Source organism: Podarcis bocagei (assembly GCF_964188305.1).
Source record: "Podarcis bocagei genome assembly, chromosome: 1".
Taxonomy (NCBI): domain Eukaryota; kingdom Metazoa; phylum Chordata; class Lepidosauria; order Squamata; family Lacertidae; genus Podarcis; species Podarcis bocagei.
The window spans coordinates 7,805,238-7,824,608 of NC_138125.1; the positions used below are offsets into that span (position 1 = coordinate 7,805,238).

General features: G+C 47.0%; 1 protein-coding gene across 5 annotated transcripts in view; it reads right to left on the reverse strand.

Moving 5' to 3' along the window:
• Nucleotides 1-5,702: 5,702 nt before the first annotated feature.
• The window catches only part of KTN1 (kinectin 1), a 103,420-nt gene continuing 89,751 nt past the window's right edge, over nucleotides 5,703-19,371 (reverse strand). For 3 of the 5 annotated variants that reach the window (XM_081191198.1, XM_081191200.1, XM_081191197.1), the window contains 9 exons: nucleotides 18,374-18,463; nucleotides 18,196-18,288; nucleotides 15,738-15,809; nucleotides 15,023-15,106; nucleotides 14,740-14,823; nucleotides 12,986-13,069; nucleotides 11,133-11,225; nucleotides 8,498-8,615; nucleotides 5,703-6,255 (listed from right to left, as the gene is read on the reverse strand). In XM_081191198.1, the coding sequence (XP_081047324.1) occupies nucleotides 6,251-6,255; nucleotides 8,498-8,615; nucleotides 11,133-11,225; nucleotides 12,986-13,069; nucleotides 14,740-14,823; nucleotides 15,023-15,106; nucleotides 15,738-15,809; nucleotides 18,196-18,288; nucleotides 18,374-18,463 (723 nt within the window). In that variant the 3' untranslated portion in view covers nucleotides 5,703-6,250. The remainder of the gene's footprint in view (nucleotides 6,256-8,497; nucleotides 8,616-11,132; nucleotides 11,226-12,985; nucleotides 13,070-14,739; nucleotides 14,824-15,022; nucleotides 15,107-15,737; nucleotides 15,810-18,195; nucleotides 18,289-18,373; nucleotides 18,464-19,371) is intronic. The other 2 variants (XM_081191201.1, XM_081191199.1) reach the window with 1 other exon arrangement.

Genomic DNA, 19,371 nt, shown 5'->3' on the forward strand with positions numbered 1-19,371 from the left:
ATTCTAGGGGAATTATAGGGACAGAACGACCTAAACTGTATAGAAACTTATTCACGTATGCTACTACAGCGGCAAGAATGTTACTCGCCCCAAAATGGAAAGAAGCAGAAGTCCCAGCAAAGGAAGAATGGATACAAAAACTTACCGGAAGAGTAAGAAATCAAGACAACAAACTGCTTATAAAAGAATGGAAATGGTTTGTTGAACATTTACAGACAAATTGTAAACAGGTTAAGAACATTGTCAGGATTATTGTAATAACCTGCAGTTTTATAAGAGTATATATTTAAAGTAGATGAATAAATGAGCAAATTAAGTTAATTTGGATATGCAGAGGATATTAAAAATAAATTCAAGGAACCGCAGAAAGAGGGAGGGGGAAGAAAGTCAAGTTTTGAAATGTTAAAATGATTGTGAAGTTGGTGAAATGGATAAACCTGAAAAGTATAAGTAAGTAGTTTTATTTTATTTTTTACAGAGAGATCTCAGTCGGGGGCGGGGGCAGTAGGGGAGGCACGTTTTCTTCCTGGCCGCACTGGGCGTTAGATCCCCCTTCCTTTCTAGGGAATCAGTACTTTCCCATTCCTATTAAAAACTGTAGGCTTTTTCGCACCTTACACTGAGCACAGGTACAAGGTACCTAAACCGTTCCCAAAACACGAGGAGTAAGTTAAGATTCTTACACGTGTGCAAGCATGTTGTGGTGTGAGAGTATATGGGCTTGATTTGTTGGGGGGGGGGAGAAAAGTGAGGAGATTTAGCACGTTTCCTTTTTCAATCACAGTTAGTCCTCTTCCCAATTCCTGATGTCACAACTTTATTGCAGCAATATGGGCAAAGGAAGTGGGGTGCCGTTTGCTATAACTGCCGTCCTGGACTTTTGGACATTGGAACTCTCAACTATATAGAGAGGAGGAGGAGGAGGAGTTTGGATTTGATATCCCGCTTTATCACTACCCGAAGGAGTCTCAAAGCAGCTAACAATCTCCTTTCCCTTCCTCCCCCACAGCAAACACTCAGTGAGGTAACCACTACACCACACTGGGATGAGAGAAGAGGGTGCTGCAACGTCATATTGTCAAATTGCACCCTAGAAATTATTAGGAAACGGATTTTAAAAACGAAGCTGCCGATATCATGTCTCTGTGGCATGCTTATGGATTTGGGGTTGAAGACAGAAGACAACGCACCCATCGCATTTAATATCCATGGCGGTTTTCAATTGTATTTTAATTGCTTCTTTTATTTCTTATGTTGTTATGCTACCCTATAAGAATTTGGAATGCATTATATAAGAACGTCTATCGGAAATAAAAGAAGCAATAAAAATGCAATTAGAAATCATACAGTATCTAGCGCAGCCTATTTATTGCAGCTGCTACAACAGGGAGAAAACTCATTAAGTCGCTAAGACCCTCAGCCATTTTCAAGTGATCTAGGTTTGTGGGGTGGGTGTGTGTTAAGTTTGGGAAGGACTGATCTGTACAAATGTAACAACTTGTAATACAGTGGTACCTCAGGTTACAGACGCTTCAGGTTACGCGTTTTCGGGTTGCGCACCGCACTGAACCCAGAAATACCAGAACGGGTTACTTCCAGGTTTCGGCGCCTGCGCAGAAGCGCTAAATCACACTTTGTGCATGCGCAGAAGCGCCGAATCGTGACCCACACGTGCACAGATGCAGCGCTGCGGGTTGCGAACGTGCCTCCCGCATGGATCAGGTTTGCAACCCAAGGTTCCACTGTACAGTGGTACCTCTGGTTACGAATGCGATCCATTCCGGAGCCCCGTTCGCAACCTGAGCAGAACATAACCTGCGTCTGCGTGGGTCGTGATTCGCTGCTTCTGCGCATGACATCATTTTGAGCATCTGTGCATGCGGCGAAACCCGGAGGTAACCCTTTCCGGTACTTCCGGGTCGCCGCAGGAGTCAACCTGAAAACACTCAACCTGAAGCAAACGCAACACAAGGTATGACTGTACTGTGTTCTGTTCTGGCTGCCTCACCTCAAAAGGGCTACCGTAGAGCTGGAAAAGGTCCAAGTGAAGTGATCAGCAGGATGGAGAAACTGCCCTATGAGGAAAGGTTACCCATATGTTTAAGCGGGGTTAGTTTGTGGGGGGAAATGTGGTCTGCGTTGTGTAGAGAAAAGAGAAAGTGGTGATAAGTTTTTCTTCTCCCTCCCTCAAAAAACCTTAGACCCACAGGAGAGGCAGAAGCAAGTCTTTTTCACACAGCTGAACTACGGAATTTGCAATCGCAAGTCATGGTGCTTGCTGTTGGGTTAGATCAGGGCTTTCTAAACTTGGGTTTCCAGCTGTTTTTATACTATTATTAGTATTATTAATTAAATTTGTTTACCGCCCTATACCCGCAGGTCTCAGGGCAGTTCGCAGGATAAAATCCCAATATAAAAACACAAAATACATAATCAAAATAAAAACAAGAACAGCCTAATAAAACACACACACACATTCTAAAAGGGCACTGAATGTCAGTCAGCCCAAGGCCTGGTTAAAGAGGAACGTCTCTGCCTGGCACCTAATGGTGTATCATGAAGGCGCCAGGTGAACCTCCCTGGGACGAGCATTCCATGAATGGGGAGCCACTGCAGAGAAGGCCCCGTTCTCGTGTTGCCACCCTCTGGACCTCTTGTGAAGGAGAATACAGTTCCCATCAGCCTTGACCACTGCAAGCTGGAGATGATGGGAGTTGTAGTCCAAAAACAGCTGGAGACCCAGGTTTGGGCAACCCTGGGTTAGATGGCTTTAGAAGAGGATTAAACACATAGAGGATAAAACTACATACATCTGGCTTCTAGTCATGAAGGCTGCGAACAGCCAGCACGACTCGGAACAGCAGCAGCTGAAGAAACACAGAGAGGGCTGTTGCATTCATGTCCTGTTTGGTCATTCCAGATTTTGGCATCTGGCTGGCCACTGGGGAAAAGAAGATGCTGAACTAAATAGGCCCTTTGGCTGATCCAGCAGAGCTGCTCCCGACGTTGTCATGGCATCAGCTTAACCAAGGTTCACTGCAAGTTTATTTGTGTGTTGAATAAACAATCACTTGTGTTGAGGGCTGACTTTCCGTAGATCGCCGCAAGGGAGCTGCTCTGCTACGTACGAAACCTTGACCCAGAATCAGGTCGTCTACAAAAGGGTTCCTCGTGAACCTCTGCACTCATCCATGGTTGAAGGCAGCAATGCTCCTGAATTCCAGCTGCTGGGAGCCACAAGAGGAGGGAGTTGTCTTGTCCTCAGGTTCTGCTTGATGGATTCCCACAGGCATGTGGTTTGCTCTTCTGGATGGACCACTGACCTGGTCCAGAAGGGCTGTCTTCTGATGTTCTTATGCTCACTGCAACTTGGCAGATGCCAACTTCCTCCAGGAAATCCCAGACTGGTTGGACGCAGAGGAAAGGTGGGAGGAACCAGGTGGGGAACCACCAAGGGAAGAAGGCTCAGAGCCAGGGGATTGGTGGTGGGACAGTGATGAGTGGTCAGAGGGAGAAGATTTGGGAAGAGGAGGTGTCAGAAGCCGAAGAGGTTTAATAGGCAGGGAGAGTCTGGCAGAGACTCCAGAATTGGATGCAGAAGCTAAAGCAGGAGAGGAGGGAGGCCAAGAGGCAGAGATGAGGCAGACTGGTGAAGAAGCAGAGGTGTCTTGCCTTCTAAGCTCCCCTCCTCCTAGTCTCCCAAGACCAGGAGAGGTATGAAGTGATAGGAGCAAAGGCAGGCACACTGGCATAGTCTCAGATGGCTTGGGAAAGTTCCAGGAGGTAACAGGGCTGAGTCAGCATGGGAAGTCTGTGGTTAAAAAGAGAAGTCCGGATTCAGGGGCAGAAGCTGGAGAGGAGGTCAAGTGTGTGGATGTTTCACCCCTCCCATTGCAAGAATCCCCTGACAATGTTTTCAGAAAGGAGGGGGCGGAATCTGCTTCTTCAGGTCCAGCCTGACTCTGTGGGAGTCTGAGTGTTATCTGTGTTAGAGCAGGGGTCTGCAACCTTTAAGACAAAAAGAGCCACTTGGACCCGTTTCCAAAGAAAAAAAACCTGGGAGCCGCAAAACTCGTCATTATAAAAATAACTTTTTTGTCACTTTTTTATTATTTCTTTGTTTGACCCCTCAGAATTACTCCTCCTCATAGAAATAAACGTTAAATTAACAAGTTACCTTTCTGTGTGTGTGTGTGTGTGTGTTTCTTCACTCCCCTTCAAAACAGTGACCAGCGTACATGCCCCCTTTCAATGCAGTGACCAGCGTACATGCCCCTTACAATGTAGCAGGTGGGCAGGAAGGTGACGTCGGGACAGTGCGTGACTAACGCACGCACCGCCCCATGTGATGTCACAGCCAGTACAGTGCCCGCCAGAGTGGGGAGTGTCGGGGCGCACAATGCGCCCCTTTCCCCTCGCTAGTATCCGCCCCAGAGCCGCAGCAAAGGTGTAAAAGAGCCACATGCGGCTCCGGAGCCGCGGGTTGCAGACCCCTGGTGTAGAGATAAGATTACTGCTTAAGCAACTGCAACACTCATGCAGTCCAGTAGCCTCCGACAGTCTTTAGTTTCCAGTTTGTATTTTAGTTTTGCAGTAGTTGTAAAAGAATAAAGAAGTTATGCTTCAGAGCCGTCGTTCGGGTAGTTCATACTCTCCTGCGCTCTGCTGACTTTGGCACTGAGTTTGGTGCTCACAGCTCAAAGTTGTGAGTCCATTGCACTTAGACCTGCTTCCTGCGTGGAAGGTCTCTGGAAGTGCTCTCCCGGCTCGCCTGGCCCAGTCGGGGCTGAAGGGGTTGAGCCCAGTCATTGGTGCCGCCGGCTCAAAGGCGAAGCTGACAAAGTGGCAGAGATGAGTCCAACTGGGGAAGAGGCCCAGGTGTCTCCCCCTCATAGCTGTCAAGCGTCCCTTATTTGGCGGGACAGTCCCTTATCCCAGCGCCATGTCCCGCTGCTGTCCCTTATTGATGATGTCCCATAAATTTCCCAGGTTTCAAAGGAAGAAGCTCCTCTCCCTCCCTCCCTGCCGGCCAGGGGGGAGGGAGGCTCCAACTGTGTTGCTTGGCTGTGTTGCTCACCCAACAAGGAGTCTAAGAACGACTGGGGGGGTGGAGCTTGCATGCCTTGTGCCGATCAAATCGGCCGCGTTGCCTGGGGACTCACTTTGCTCAGCGCTTCCCAGCGGAGAGGTGACGGTGGTTTTCCTTGCTGCATCCCCTTTGCCGGGTTGCTGCGCTATGGGAACCACCACTTGTGGCTTCGTTTGGCTGCTGGTTGACTAAAATCCCTTATTTTGGCTGCTGATCCCTTATTTTCGAGGCTGCTGGTCCCTTATTTTCAAATCTGTAAGTTGACAGCTATGCTCCCCCTCCTGCTGCGACAAGCTCCCCTCCCCCTGGTTTCCCAGAACCAGCAGAGGAGTGAACAGGGCAGAGGTGAAGTTAGCTTCACATAGGCACAGTCTCAGATTGCTTGGGGAAACCCTGGAGATGAGGGGACTTAGGCTGTGTGGGGAGGTGCGGACCTTCAGTCTCAGCAACTGCTTCATGGGGGCAAGACCCGCCAGAAATGAGCTGTTGTGCTCATTAGGCCTGACACTCCTGTACAGATCGTGTTTTTGCCAATGCAGGGTTAACTCCAACTTGGGCAGTGTGATTTATTGCTGGCTCACTCGAGTCACAAATCAAACACGCAACGCTACAGTCTGAGTAATAAGCATCCCTTTATTCGCCGACACCATTACAAAAACTGATTACATTAGCAACCAAAAAAAGGGGGCAGGGGAGAGAAGGGGAGGGGAGGAGTGTTTAATTGAAGGTGGAAGTCAGAGGCCGCTACTCCCCAAAATGTATCTAAGTAAAACAGTGTAGACTGTCAGTATTAAAACGTTACTGTTTACTGCTGCTGTTACCACGTCAGATGGGTGTGTCTGAACAAGTTTTACTGAGCATAGTAAAGACAAGAGGTTATACGTTCACTGTAGGCTCCAGGAATGTAAAGCTCTAATTTATCCAAACTGTTTTGTTTATTTATTTATTTATTATAAAACTAAACTCTGGAGGTGTCTGCAGAGTCTTCTTCTTCATCATCTTGTTTAAATCAGTAGTCTAACAAGGAGTAGAAAAGACAAAACTCTGTTCAGTGTTTGACGAAGTAGAAAGGGTTGTGAACACATAAATAAGGCTTTAATTTGGCAAAATATAAAATACAGTGCCTTCTGCTACCCCCAAATTAACGGTCTCCCCATGATTTCATTCTGCAAAAGAAGAAGAAACAAAAGAAAAGAAATTTAAGGTAAGGTAAGGTAAGCCTGGGGGCGCATGAGAAAGTAGCTATTGCAAAATACTTTAAAAAATTGTTTTTATACACTGAAAAAGGAGTCCTACAACTTTAGGGTAAAGTAGGGTTACATGTAATTCCTCCAGATAGAAGAAAAATAAAGCGGGAAATGGCAGCCCAGGCTTTCACTGTGCCAGTTCATAAACTCCTTCCTCAAAGAGGGACACCCAAACATCTTCATTGTACAGCTTTCGCCATATTCTTTCATTTATTTATTAAATTTATATTCCCACCCTTTCGTCCAAAGGAACCCAGGGCAGCAAACACACAAACCATAAAGCACCTAAAAAACAAAAACAAAAAATCTGCAATGCAGATGGGGACCTTGAAAAGGTCTCTACTTAAAAAGGCTTCTTGGAAGAGTCTTTAGTGGGCACTGAAAAGCCAACAGAGGCAACACCATATTCTAAAGGAACGACTCCTTATTGCAGCAGAGCTATTTAATTTTGTGGGCCCTACCGCTTTGGTTGAATTTATACTGTTCTGTTCCATTTGGGAACGGTTTTACTTGTTTTATAAATTGTTAATGATTGTATCTGCCTATTATCATGGTATGGTACCGTTGTAACCCGGCCTGGAATCTTATGGTGAAGGGCAAAAAACTCTTATTTATAAATAAATAAAGAAATATCCAGAAGCCTTTGAAGTTTTAAAAAATCAGGATTTTTTAAATAGGGGAGGGAAAAGACACAATAAGCTCAAATTCAAAACCTGCTGAATAGTCAGAGCTGACACATATTGAAAGTCAAAAGTGGCGTTTCAAAATTAAAACTTTTCTAAACACACTTTACTGTGTTTTTAATATTTTGCTAGGAGCCGCCCAGAGTGGCTGGGGCAACCCAGTGAGATGGGCTGCATATTATTATTATTATTATTTTATTAGGAGGGGGAGGAGCTTAAACAGAATATTCAGAAAGCTAAAAATTCACAACCCCAGACTGCCGTGATCTGAATTATCAAAGTCGTGTGTTTGCAAATGGAACTTAAAAGGAGAAGTTGTGTGATCCCAAGGTCACAACAGGCGTGATCCTTCCTCGGAATTGATTTTGAGTCTATGGGAGCAGCCCACAAAAGTCGGAGCTGGGAAAGCCCTGTTGGATGTTCTGGCCAGAAGGGCGAGAGTCACAAGCCACAGTTTTAACTGTCCAAGTGGCTCCTGCAAGCGAGTCAAGCTGCACAATGGGAAGCAACCCATCTCCCAGGACCCCTTGGCAGTTTAACTAGAGGAAGGAATTCTCTTCAACTCTATATAACATGATCAGACCAGACTCAGGATATGGAGGCGCTTAGGTCTAGCCTACACATGCAGAAACAACAACGCTGTTGAATTGCGAGGGGGTCAAGAGGATTGTACCACTTCAGGCTGTGAGGAAAATATTATTATATGTAAAACACATACACAGCATTCTTCCAGAGAAGCTTTTCGGTTTAACAGATGAGAATGGTCTCGTCTCAAAAATCCTTTTTCTGATGTGCTATTTTATATTAAGGAGCCTTTAACAATGGTTTCCCTCAACTGCAGCCCTGAGATGGTACATTCCACTCCATACCGCTTCATTCTGCTGCCTGGTCTCCCAAAGCTCTTCTTTTTACCAGGGCCAGCGGGCAGCCCCTCAGTCCCTTCCCCCACCTCCCAGAAAAGCCCCCAAGAGCCGCGCTCCCTTTCACGAGCTGCATGGAGCGTGTGTGCAGCTCTCGGGAGCTTTTCCCCCAAGGAGGGAGAAGGGCAGCCCATCAGTCACCTCCTGGGGAAGAGCCTGCAAGCGGCGCACACATGCTCCACATGGCTTGTGAAAGGGAGCGCGGAGCAGAGCCTGTATGCATCCCAGGCTCTGCTCAGCGCTGCCTTTAAAAATATTTTTTTCTTGCATTCCCCCTCTAAAAACGAGGTGCGTCTTATGGTCAGGTGCATCTTATGGAGCGAAAAAGACGGTATATCTCGCAAGAGTTCCATGAAATCTCACAAAATCTCGCTGGAAGCTACCACTGCCACAAAACCTCAGCAGCAACAGTGGCAGGCGGGGTACCTGCGGCAGTACCACCCTGTTGTATTCCACTGCCCGAGGCAGCTGCTTCGCTCCACCTCATGGGTGGGCCGGCCCTGCTTTTTGCCCACCCCCAGGAAATGCAGCTGGTGACCCTCCCTGGAACTCTCCTACCTAGTAGCTGGTAGTGTTCTTTTCCTTTCGCAAGCAGTTGGCTGACTGACGCAAGCAGTTTCTTGAGATGGGCAACGTCCTGGCTCATGGCTACGTTGAGGCTTTTATCGGGCCCTGCCTAGAGGGGAAAGGAGGGGAGAGAAAGCAGTTAGCAAAGAGGAGTTGCGGCGGAAGGAACAGCTTGAGAGTGGGCAGGTGGGGAGATTTAACAATGAATTTTAGAGTGCAGGGTAGGCAATCAGCCAGAGGCCGAAGGGGCTTGCCATGCCCAGGGCTGCACCACTCAGACATCTCGAATGAAAGGCTGAAGCCCCTCCTTTGGAACAGAACGAAGAGCAAGGCAGGCTGCTGGTCTCCCTTCTGTTCCCCAAGTGATCCCCAGGACACAGCAGGGCAAGGACGCTCTCAGGTCCACTGCACAAAAAATAAAATGAAAATAAAAAATCCCTCTGCACCAAGAACTAGCACGCCAGGGGAGAAGGATGGGATAAAAACTGCTCTCCCCTGGCGTGCTACTATTCTATGTGTGTGGATTGGATTGTTTTTAATGGAGGGTCATTCGCTCCTGTAACCACCACCACCACCCCTGCAATCCGAAGTGGAACAGCCCAGGCGCAGCAAGAAGTAGGCTTTGATGCAAAACCCCAGGGTAAAAGGCCCCCAGGGGCCTTCATGTTAGGTTCCGGCTTGGTATAATTTGCAACCGGGAGAGGAAAATAATGATAACCTGTACAACCTGTGTACAATGAAATTAAACAAGCCTCCCCCCCAAACACTCAATCTCTTATCAAACAACACACCACCTTGCAAGTCAATTTTGCTATGTTATTTTTCGTTCAACAGCCTAACAGCCCACGGATAGAAGCTATTTTTTAGCCTGTTGGTACAGCTGATTATAGTTCTTTATCTCCTGCCCGAGGGTAGAAGATTAAAGAGGTGATGGCCGGGGTGTGAGTGATCCCGGAGAATTTTTCTCGCTCTCCTAAGGCAACGATCCCTTGCGATTTCATCTAGCGGACTCAAGGGACAGCCCATGATATCATGTGCTGTATTCACTACCCTCTGTTGAGACTTTCTGTCCGTGGCTGTCAGGCCAGCACACCACAGTGTGATACAATATGAAAGGACACTTTCTATTGTGGACCGGTAAAAGGAGTTCATCAGTTGTTGTTTAACATTATTCTTTCGCAAGACCCTGAGGAAATGGATTCTCTGTTGGGCCTTTCTGACCACCTGAGTTATGATGATTTTCCAAGTGAGGTCCTCACTAAGGTAAACTCCCAGGAACTTAAAGGGGGAGACTCTCTCCACACAGGCCCCCCTGATAATATACAACGGGGCAGGTTCCCCTCTCTTCCTCTGGAAGTTCAACACCATCTCCTTTGTCTTACTAACATTTAGGTGCAAGTTATTCTCTAAGCACCATGTAGATACTTTTCAAACCTCCCCCCTGTACGCTGTTTCATCTCTGCCTGCAATTAGGCCCATTATGGTAGTATCATCAGCAAACTTAATAATTACTGTGGATGGATTAGATGATTTGCAGTCATATGTGTGCAATGAGTACAGCTAGGGGCTTAGTACACATCCCTGTGGGGTGCCAGTGCTAAGCTTCAGGGAAGTAGATATAACAGTCCCAATCCTCACTGTCTGTGTCCGATCCCTCAAAAAGTCTTTAATCCAGTCACAGATGGTAAAAGAAAGGTGCAGATCCGTCAGATTTTTAATAAGAATGTCATTTCTACCTTTGGTTGGAAATGAGTTGGGCCTGCCAATACGCAACCGCCCTGCCACCTGCTGGTGGGACAAAGCAGCGCTGGGCCTTTGTTCCATTCATCCAGAGTTGCAAACCACACACACACACACAAAAAAAAATACAAGGGGGGTGAGGGAAAACAACAGTGCTGCATGACATCTTCAGATCTCTAAAAGTGGCCCTCCAACCACCACGGGCCTCAACAGCCTGACACAAACACACTGGGAGCCACAGTGGTGTAGTGGTTCAGAGTGGTAGACTCGTAATCTGGTGAACCGGGTTCGCTTCCCCGCTCCTCCACATGCAGCTGCTGGGTGACCTTGGGCTAGTCACGCTTCTTTGAAGTCTCTCAGCCCCACTCACCTCACAGAGTGTTTGTTATGGGGGAGGAAGGGAAAGGAGATTGTTAGCCGCTTTGAGACTCCTTAGGGGAGTGATAAAGCAGGATATCAAATCCAAACTCTTCTACTGTGCTGGGCCACCCAGTTGTAAAAGTGACGCGGAACAGGTTGGGACTAGGATTCCCCGTTAGCAGCCGTTCAAAAGCAGAAAGTAGTCTAGGTCTCGATTGAGGAAAACGTGGGCAATGTCTAGGCAGAGAGGAGTGCGAAGAGGCGATCTGAATCCATGGCTAATTGGCTCTGCCCTTTTGCTTATCTGCTTAATGAATATTACGTCTTCCAGGATCTCTGCAAAAGTGCCGTGCAGGCAGGACTGTGCAGAGCCGGATTAAGCAACAATTCATTCCGGCTGGTAGCCAAATACAGCCATTTGGCCACACACACATACATAGACACACACACCAGTGAAGCTGCTGCTGAAGGATTCTGGTAATGCCTGCACATCATATGGCTTTTATATGCCCAAGGTAACACTCACCGTCTGTGAGGAGACGTCACTGTTCTCAATCACATTGGTGTCCCCTGCGGCTTTTCCTATTTCCCTTTCTAGAGTAACGAGCGATTCCTGGGCCTTAAGGGAGAAGTAGCAGAGGAAATACTTTGAGTATTATTGTGTGTTTCATTTAGGAATTGCTTCCTGTTGTTAGGCGCCCCAAAGTGATTAACCATATAATGAAAGCATCTAAAAAACAGATACACATATAAAAGCAGGTAAAACAATTGCATGTATAAACACTTTGTGTGTGTGTGTGTGTAGACAAGAACAGCACATACATAAAATCAACTCAATTCATCATGGACACCAACTGCGATAAAGACCTCTGTGTGGAAGGCTTGTTGAAATAGTAAAAGGTAAAGGGACCCCTGACCGTTAGATCCAGTCATGGATGACTCTGGGGTTGCGGCGCTCCTCTCACTTTACTGGCCGAGGGAGCCGGTGTACAGCTTCCGGGTCATGTGGCCAGCATGACTAAGCCGCTTCTGGTGAACCAGAGCAGTGCACGGAAACGCCGTTTACCTTCCCGCCGGAGTGGTACCTATTTATCTACTTGTACTTTGACGTGCTTTTGAACTGCAGGAGCAGGGACCGAGCAATGGGAGCTCACCCCGTTGCGGGGATTCGAATTGCCAACCTTCTGATCGGCAAGTCCTAGGCTCTGTGGTTTAGACCGCAGCACCACCGGCGTCCCAGTTAAAATAGCAAAACACCAGATATCACTGTGAGCTACTAAGGTTGGGAAACGGAGAATGTCCAGGTCAGGATAAAAAACCCAGAATGCTGATGACTGTTTTGTGGGGTGGGGCCTTGTAATGCAGTATTTGAAAATACGAAGCATGGGTGCAACAGATGTGCTTCCAGACACAGGCGTCACGTGGGCTCACTTCAATCAGGAATCCAGGAGTGGCTATGGCTCCCTCTTGAGCATCCCTGGGCAAGCACTTTCTGTGAGACACAATCTCACGAGCTGCACGAATACAGGGCGATGCAAGTGTCCATCTGGGCATCTGAAAGTGATGTGCTCTAGGGCGATGCTTTCACCCTTCTTCACAAATGCTATCGGGGCAGCCAAAGAAGTAAGCAAAATGGCATCACAAGCAGCCTAAGATCACAGCAGCCAGATAAACCCATAAATAGCCAGAGATTAAAAAGTCTTTGCCTGGTGCTGGAAAGATGGAGGCGGTGGCTCCACAACACAGTCTTACACTCACATCCTGCCTAATTTCTGAAAGGGAGACGCACACCAGATAAGCATTTCAAGACACCATCCTAATGCACAGAAAGTTTGACATGGCAGAAGGGGACAAAACAGGGCTTTAAAAATAAGCACAATGGCTTTTAATTGCAATGGGATGGAATGATAAAGAGGCCCCTAGGATAATCTAGTCCGACCCCCTGAAATGCAGGAATATGCAGCTGTCCATACGAGGATCGAACCTGCAACCTTGGCATTATCAGCACCATGCTCTAACCAACTGAGCTAATTTTCTCGGAGAAACAGACCTGGGGCTAGGGAAGCTGTTGGAGAACAGGTGAGCTGTGTTCCCAACAGCCCGTCCCTTGTTCACAACCTCGAAGCAGCTTTTTGGAAAGGCTTTTCTGAATAGCCTTAAAAAGGAAGCCCCACAGAAAACACACAGCAACAGCGCAGCCTAGAGGTTGGCAAAGGATAGATAACTGTGACCGGGACTTCTCTGTCTGCGAGGGAGCCATAACTGGCACAGTAACTTAAGCTAGAGGAAAACACTGTGTGACACAGGCTGCAGTTGGGCCTCAAGCTACAAAGCACTGTATCTTTGATTCCCCCTAGACCACCCAGACCCATTCCTTACCTTAGGCAAGTCAACTGCTAGTTTCTGCCTCTCGCTCTGATCAATTTTGAGTTTGGATAAAGTCTCGTTCAACTGGGTTTTCAGCTGCAACAGATAAGACAAAGCCAGTTGAGCACATCCCTCTTGGGTGAGAGCAAGGGAATAAGAGGTGGCTATAAGTATAAACACACACACATGAGAAGGAAGAGTGAAGATTAGTCATCAAACATGTACTACAAGGAGAGTTGGGCAGCAAAGTGAGTCCATCTGCAAGACAGATGAAAAAGAACTACAGAAAGCTACAGGTAACTATAGAGGTTAGAATCAGTGAGGAAATTCTAAATGGATATCATAGAATCATAGAGTTGGAAGAGACCACAAGGGCCATCGAGTCCAACCCCCTGCCAAGCAGGAAACACCATCAGAGCACTCCTGACATATGGTTGTCAAGCCTCTGCTTAAAGACCTCCAAAGTAGGAGACTCCACCACACTCCTTGGCAGCAAATTCCACTGTCGAACAGCTCTTACTGTCAGGATATGTTATTCAAGCCTCACCAGCCTTATCAGGGCATTTGCACGAAGCTTTTCACAAGTGAGTATCTGCTCCACAGATCAGTTCCAATCATCATCAGTGTTTTGTTTAAGGCAGTCTTAAACCAAAACATCTGGAAGCCACCAAAGAACTGAGGAACAGCAAGTTGACTAAAGCCATTGATACACAGCTCTCTCCCATTTTCTTCCAGGGAACTCACAGGCTATCCCTCTGAGCTAGCCAGAACATCGGATATCTTCATAATTTTACTCACATGCATCCAAAATAACTTGTTCTCACCAAAAAAGCAGTACCCCCCCAAAAAAGTTTGTAATAATTAAGTACCTGGTAATTTTCAGAGTTTTTCAAATATGAGACCTAATACAGGTTTTTGCATGTGGAGAGACATAAAGGTGAAGCCACCTTCACCCAAAAATGACAGGATGGGGGGAATTCACTGTTTGTAATGACATTTTCGTATTCTACGTGACCCTCTGTGATGCTCAAACTTTCGTTCTGGGTTCTGGAAAACTCACAGCGACCCAGCTGGAGGCAGTTCAGCTTGAGAGTTAGTTATATGAATCAATTCCACAATGCCAGAAGCTTCAGCAAAGCAAGGCTGGTCTGGTTTCTTTTCGATGCCCAACAGGCAGTGGCTCATATGACCAGTAAGGGACTGAATCAGTCTTTGTCTGGGGCACGTAGTGCTTCCCTCTCCTGCCTTTAAGAACGTACATTGCACTCGAAGGGCAGAAAGACTACGCCTTCCTCAAGCCAGCAGGCTGCATTATGCCACATTCTGTGCCCCTTGACTGCTTTAATCTCTTTGTATGCAAATACAAAAACTGTCCAGTTTCGCCTTCCAGAAACTGGGACTTCCTTCAAGGGAAAAGTTGCAGCCTAAAAGCAGACACTCCCGTTCTGGTCTCACAACTCCACCTAGCACCGAATTGAGGCAAAGCAGCACTTTCCACACCTGTAGCCAAGACCCCCTGCGTTCCGAGAAAGCAGGCTTCTGAATTCACAAACCATCCCAAACGTTAAGGCTTTAAGCGAAAAGGGCCAGAGGGAGCAGCAAACACACTTAATGTTGTTATTAAGAGGCAGAGAAAAGGCTGTAAAAGTGGTTGAAGCAGACAAAGTCTGAGCTGGAGGGGTTAGCAGACAAGACAGGATTCAGAAAGGTTCCCTCTGCTTTGGAGTAAGCTGTATTCAGCGGAGGGAGGAGGACAGGCCTCTTACCAAATTTAACTCTTCATTCTGCCTTACTGCTTCAGAATATGAGTCATCAAGTTTTTTCTGCAATTCAGTCAACAGATCTTTGAGCTGAAATGAAGTTTTCAGAGGCTTTAAGATGCATCTCCTTCAGCCACCCCCTTCCCCCCTGTTCTGGCTCCGTGGTTAGAAGTCACACACAGCAAACGCCCCGGAGGGGAGCAAGCATTTCGTCTTTGGGCCAACCAGAGCCATGCGCTGAGTGCAACAGAGAGCAGAAATAACAGTTGAATTTGGACAGGCAGCTTACCTCCCGGACTTCTGAAACATACGTTGATCGCTCTATTTCTGCCTTCTCCAGTTCATGCTCCAGATGTTCTCGTTCCTTCTTAAGCTGCAAAAAAGGGCAAAGAAGTCATGAAAGCTACTAAGGTGTCCGCTCTGCTTCCAGACATTTTCATCTGTTACCACCAAGCTGAAAGTCATTCTTCCAGCGCTAACCATAAACTGCATTAATCACCAGCTTCACCAATTCCCGAAATGCTAGTCAGGTTTCATACCCTGATCTGACCTATCTTTCAGTAATGTCCTTGGTGGTTCAGTGGGCATGAATTGAAAAACCCAGCCACGGCAACTTAAAACTAGGTGTTTAGCAACTAGCGTTTAAATCATAACGGCTACGTTTAAAAGTTCTAGACAAAACGGCTGCATGGGTTAGGGGTGACTAACCCATGGCCAGTATGGAAAGATTTGGCTTCCTGCCCTCAAAATTTGTCATTTTAAAAATTAGCTTTTAAATAAAAATACGTTGACCACTCCTATGGGCCCCAAGTCCAGATGCCAAAGACAGGTGCATGAGGTGAGGGAGGGGTCAGGGCAAGGAGCGCCATGTGGGCACACTGCTCATTCCAAGTCCAGTTTCTCAAACTGGGATCATTATGTCTGAACTGGGCCAGTTTTACACAAACACCCCAAGAAGGTTTGGGATGAAGTAACCCTTCATGTACAGATTAAACGAAACATACAGAATCAACTTCTTTGACTTCTTCCTTTAATCTTTCTACCGCCTGCTCCAAAGGAGCGACCGATGAGCGCATCTGCAATCAGACAAAATATAAACACTATTATTATTATTTAAATGACAAACATCTTACGCTTCAAGACTGTGAAATGGACGATCAGGGGCTGCTGATTTCGCAAGACTCCAACTGGCTTCAGGTTGCTGTGGCTGTTCACAATTACTGTTATGAGAAAAGCTTCCTTTTGCCTGTTCTGAATCTCCTTCCAATCAATTCTGCCAAGCGACACAGAGTTCCTACGCTACAGGAGGGGAAGACGTTTCTCCCATCTACACTCTGCAAATTGTGAATAATTAGATGGCCTCCCAATCTTTTGTTGAAAGATTTGTTGCAAAGATTTGCCCGTGCAGAGATTTTCACTTGTGCAGTAGCACTCTCCTCGCTTTCCTAAATAGGTTCCAGGGACTCCCCCAACCCTTTGCAGCATACGGGGGAAGGAGGAGGAGGGAAGCCCCAAGTGGAAATCCTTGCACTGACGGGAAGCGTCCATTGGCTACTACCCGTTGTTTTTCATTTCTTTGGCCTTTGTGACCCACAAAGGTCGCTACCAATGTTATGCGTAGCACTCTGAACACCAGAGAGGGCTAACAAACCTCCTTCATCTAGGTGGCAAAGACAGCTCCCATCCGTGAACCAGAGATTACTAAACCCAGATCATTTAACTCCGCGGAAGGTAGAGATGCAGTGGCAGATGGTCTTTCCCAGTTAACAATGAAATACTGCTGGTCTCCTGCTGCCAGCGGGTGGGGCTGCGCAGACATTCTCCCCATTTGCATCAAGTCTGCTTCAGTAAGCACTTGCTGGATGCATAATCCGAATCATCTTAGAGAGATTAATTTATTTTGATGAAAGCAAAGGAAAGCCACAGAAGTACAACACTGGTGGTTCGTTTTCCCTTTTTGCTTTTCAAAAACAGGATTAAGCCCCCTGATATTACTTCGAGAATGTGCTGCTATTTTTATACACGATTGCAGATTTGCCAGCTAATGTACAAGAGGCTGATTACTTCAGTATGCTGTTTTCAGGAGACATGACTGACCCTGCCTTGCAACTAACTAACTCGGGCCATAGACTAAATTATATGAGGCTCCTCAAATCAGAACATTCAGCCCCTCCAGACTGGAACTGTCTCCTCTAGCTGGGAACAGAAGCCCCACCACACAGTCCTGATAGACATGGGCTCTAGCATAGGACCCCTGACCATTAGGTCCAGTCGTGACCGACTCTGGGGTTGCAGCACTCATCTCACTTTATTGGCCGAGGGAGCCGGCGTACAGCTTCCAGGTCACGTGGCCAGCATGACTAAGCCACTTCTGGCGAACCAGAGCAGCGCACGGAAACGCCGTTTACCTTCCCGTCAGAGCGGTACCTATTTATCTACTTGCACTTTGACGTGCTTTTGAACTGCTTGGTTGGCAGGAGCAGGGACTGAGCAATGAAGCTCACCCCGTCGCGGGGATTCAAACTACCGACCTTCTGATCAGCAAGTCCTAGGCTCTGTGGTTTAACCCACAGCGCCACCCGCGTCCCCGGGCTCTAGCATAGGATCTTTGAAACTGAGATGACAGAGACTAAACCTTGAACTGTTCACATCCAAAGCATGTTCTCTGCATCTAAGGCAGCTGTGGGGAACCTTTGGGCTGCCAGATGTTGCTGAACTTCAATTCCCTCACCCCTGGCAAGCCTGGCCCATGGCCAGGGAAAATGGGAGTTGCAGTTCAGCAACATCTGGAGGGCCAAAGTTTCCCCACACCTGATCTAAGGAACGCCTTCCCTGCCTCCACTGGTGGAAAGAACCACAAGCCATTGTTTTGATTCCAGTATAATGACATGCTGTGAGCATCCTCAGTGAACTTGCCTCAAGCTGCTGATCCGTTAGGGTATCTATATATAATAAAAACACACATAACAAAGGAAAACCAGAGACCCTCAGCTATCCATAACCATTATGGAAACAGGTATTCCTAATTGCTGGCATGTGCCTTTTGGCATAGAAACATTTTCGGAAAGCTTTTAAAAGCTGAAACAGAAGGTGCTTGCTCAATCTCTATTAGCAGAGCACTCCACAGGACTGGGCTGATGACACGACAGTCTCTTATTTCGTGTCGATGACAAATGAGCCATCGCTACCTATCTCATCCTCTTCATATTGGGGGTTGATGTTTCAAACTGCATTTCTACTTTTGTTCCGTTATACTGAAAAGCTTCACATTTTATACACAGATAAAATTACATGAAGTGGAGCAGCCAGTGGAGCCATCTTCTAATCCTGAGCAGAGGTTTAGACAGTGCTCCCCCAAAATCTGCCCCTTGGTGCTGGAAATGGAGCACCCCCAGAGGTTAGAGGGGCAGAGAGGAGAAACTCAAGAGCGAAGCTCTGGGAGCAGAAGCTCCCCCACAGTACCTGTTGAAGTTCCTTCTGCAATTCTTCGATTTTTATTTTCCATTTGCTCTCCTCCTCTTCCACGCTCCTCTGTAGTCTTTGCAAGATTCCCTCCTAGCAACACAGAATTTCAGTTACCAAACACCCATAGGAAAATTGTGGTGTGTGTGTGTGTAAATTTCACAGGACACACTCCTACCGTCTCTGCAAGGACCACTTTATACTTCTCGCACTCCTGCTGCAACATGACATGCATCTCCTCTGCCTCCTTCAACTTCTGCTCCATGGCCTGTGAAGGGAAAAAATAAATCTCATATACCATATTTTTCGCTCTATAAGACGCACCAGACCACAAGACGCACCTAGTTTTTGGAGGAGGAAAACAAGAAAAAAAAATATTCTGAATCCCAGAAGCCAGAACAGCAAGAGGGACCGCTGCGCAGTGAAAGCAGCAGTCCTCTTGCTGTTCTGGCTTCTGGGATAGCTGCGCAGCCTGCATTTGCTCCATAAGACGCGCACACATTTCCCCTTACTTTTTAGGAGGGAAAAAGTGAGTCTTATAGAGCAAAAAATACAGTAGATATCTTGCAGGTTGGTAAGAAAGAGCAACCAGTTTGCTCTTATTGGCCTGGGGTGAGGGGAGACCGATGGCTTGGATCCTAAGGTAAGTTAAACCTAACAGAATTCATGGATTTGCCCTCCCCACCTCCCCTCTTCAGCCACCTACAACCTCCCTCCAATTTCCAGGCTTATTCCAGCAAAGGCAAGAACAGGTCTGTGCGCTTGTTCCTGTATTAGCCATATCCTTTCTGCTATGTAGAAGAGCTTCTCTTGATCCCTTCAGGTCAGCAGCCAGGATTGAAGGTGCAGGAGTCTGAGGAGGTCTCCAGATTAGGCAGCTGCTGGTTGTGCAAAATCCTCATCATACAATCAGAGTTTGGAAGGGACCCTGAGGATCATCTAATCCAACCTCAATATGCAGCTGTCCCATATGGGGAATTGAACCTGCAACCTTGGCGTTATCAGCACCGCGCTCTAACCAACTGAGCTACTTTTAAACAGCAACAGTATCACACTCCAAAGTAGGTTTTAATTTTGAGGAGACCTTGAAGAGGGAACCAGTTTCTCTATTTGTAACTAAATGGTCACTTTTGTAGAGATGCATCGTCCAGAATTCCTGAAGCATAGGCAGAGCTG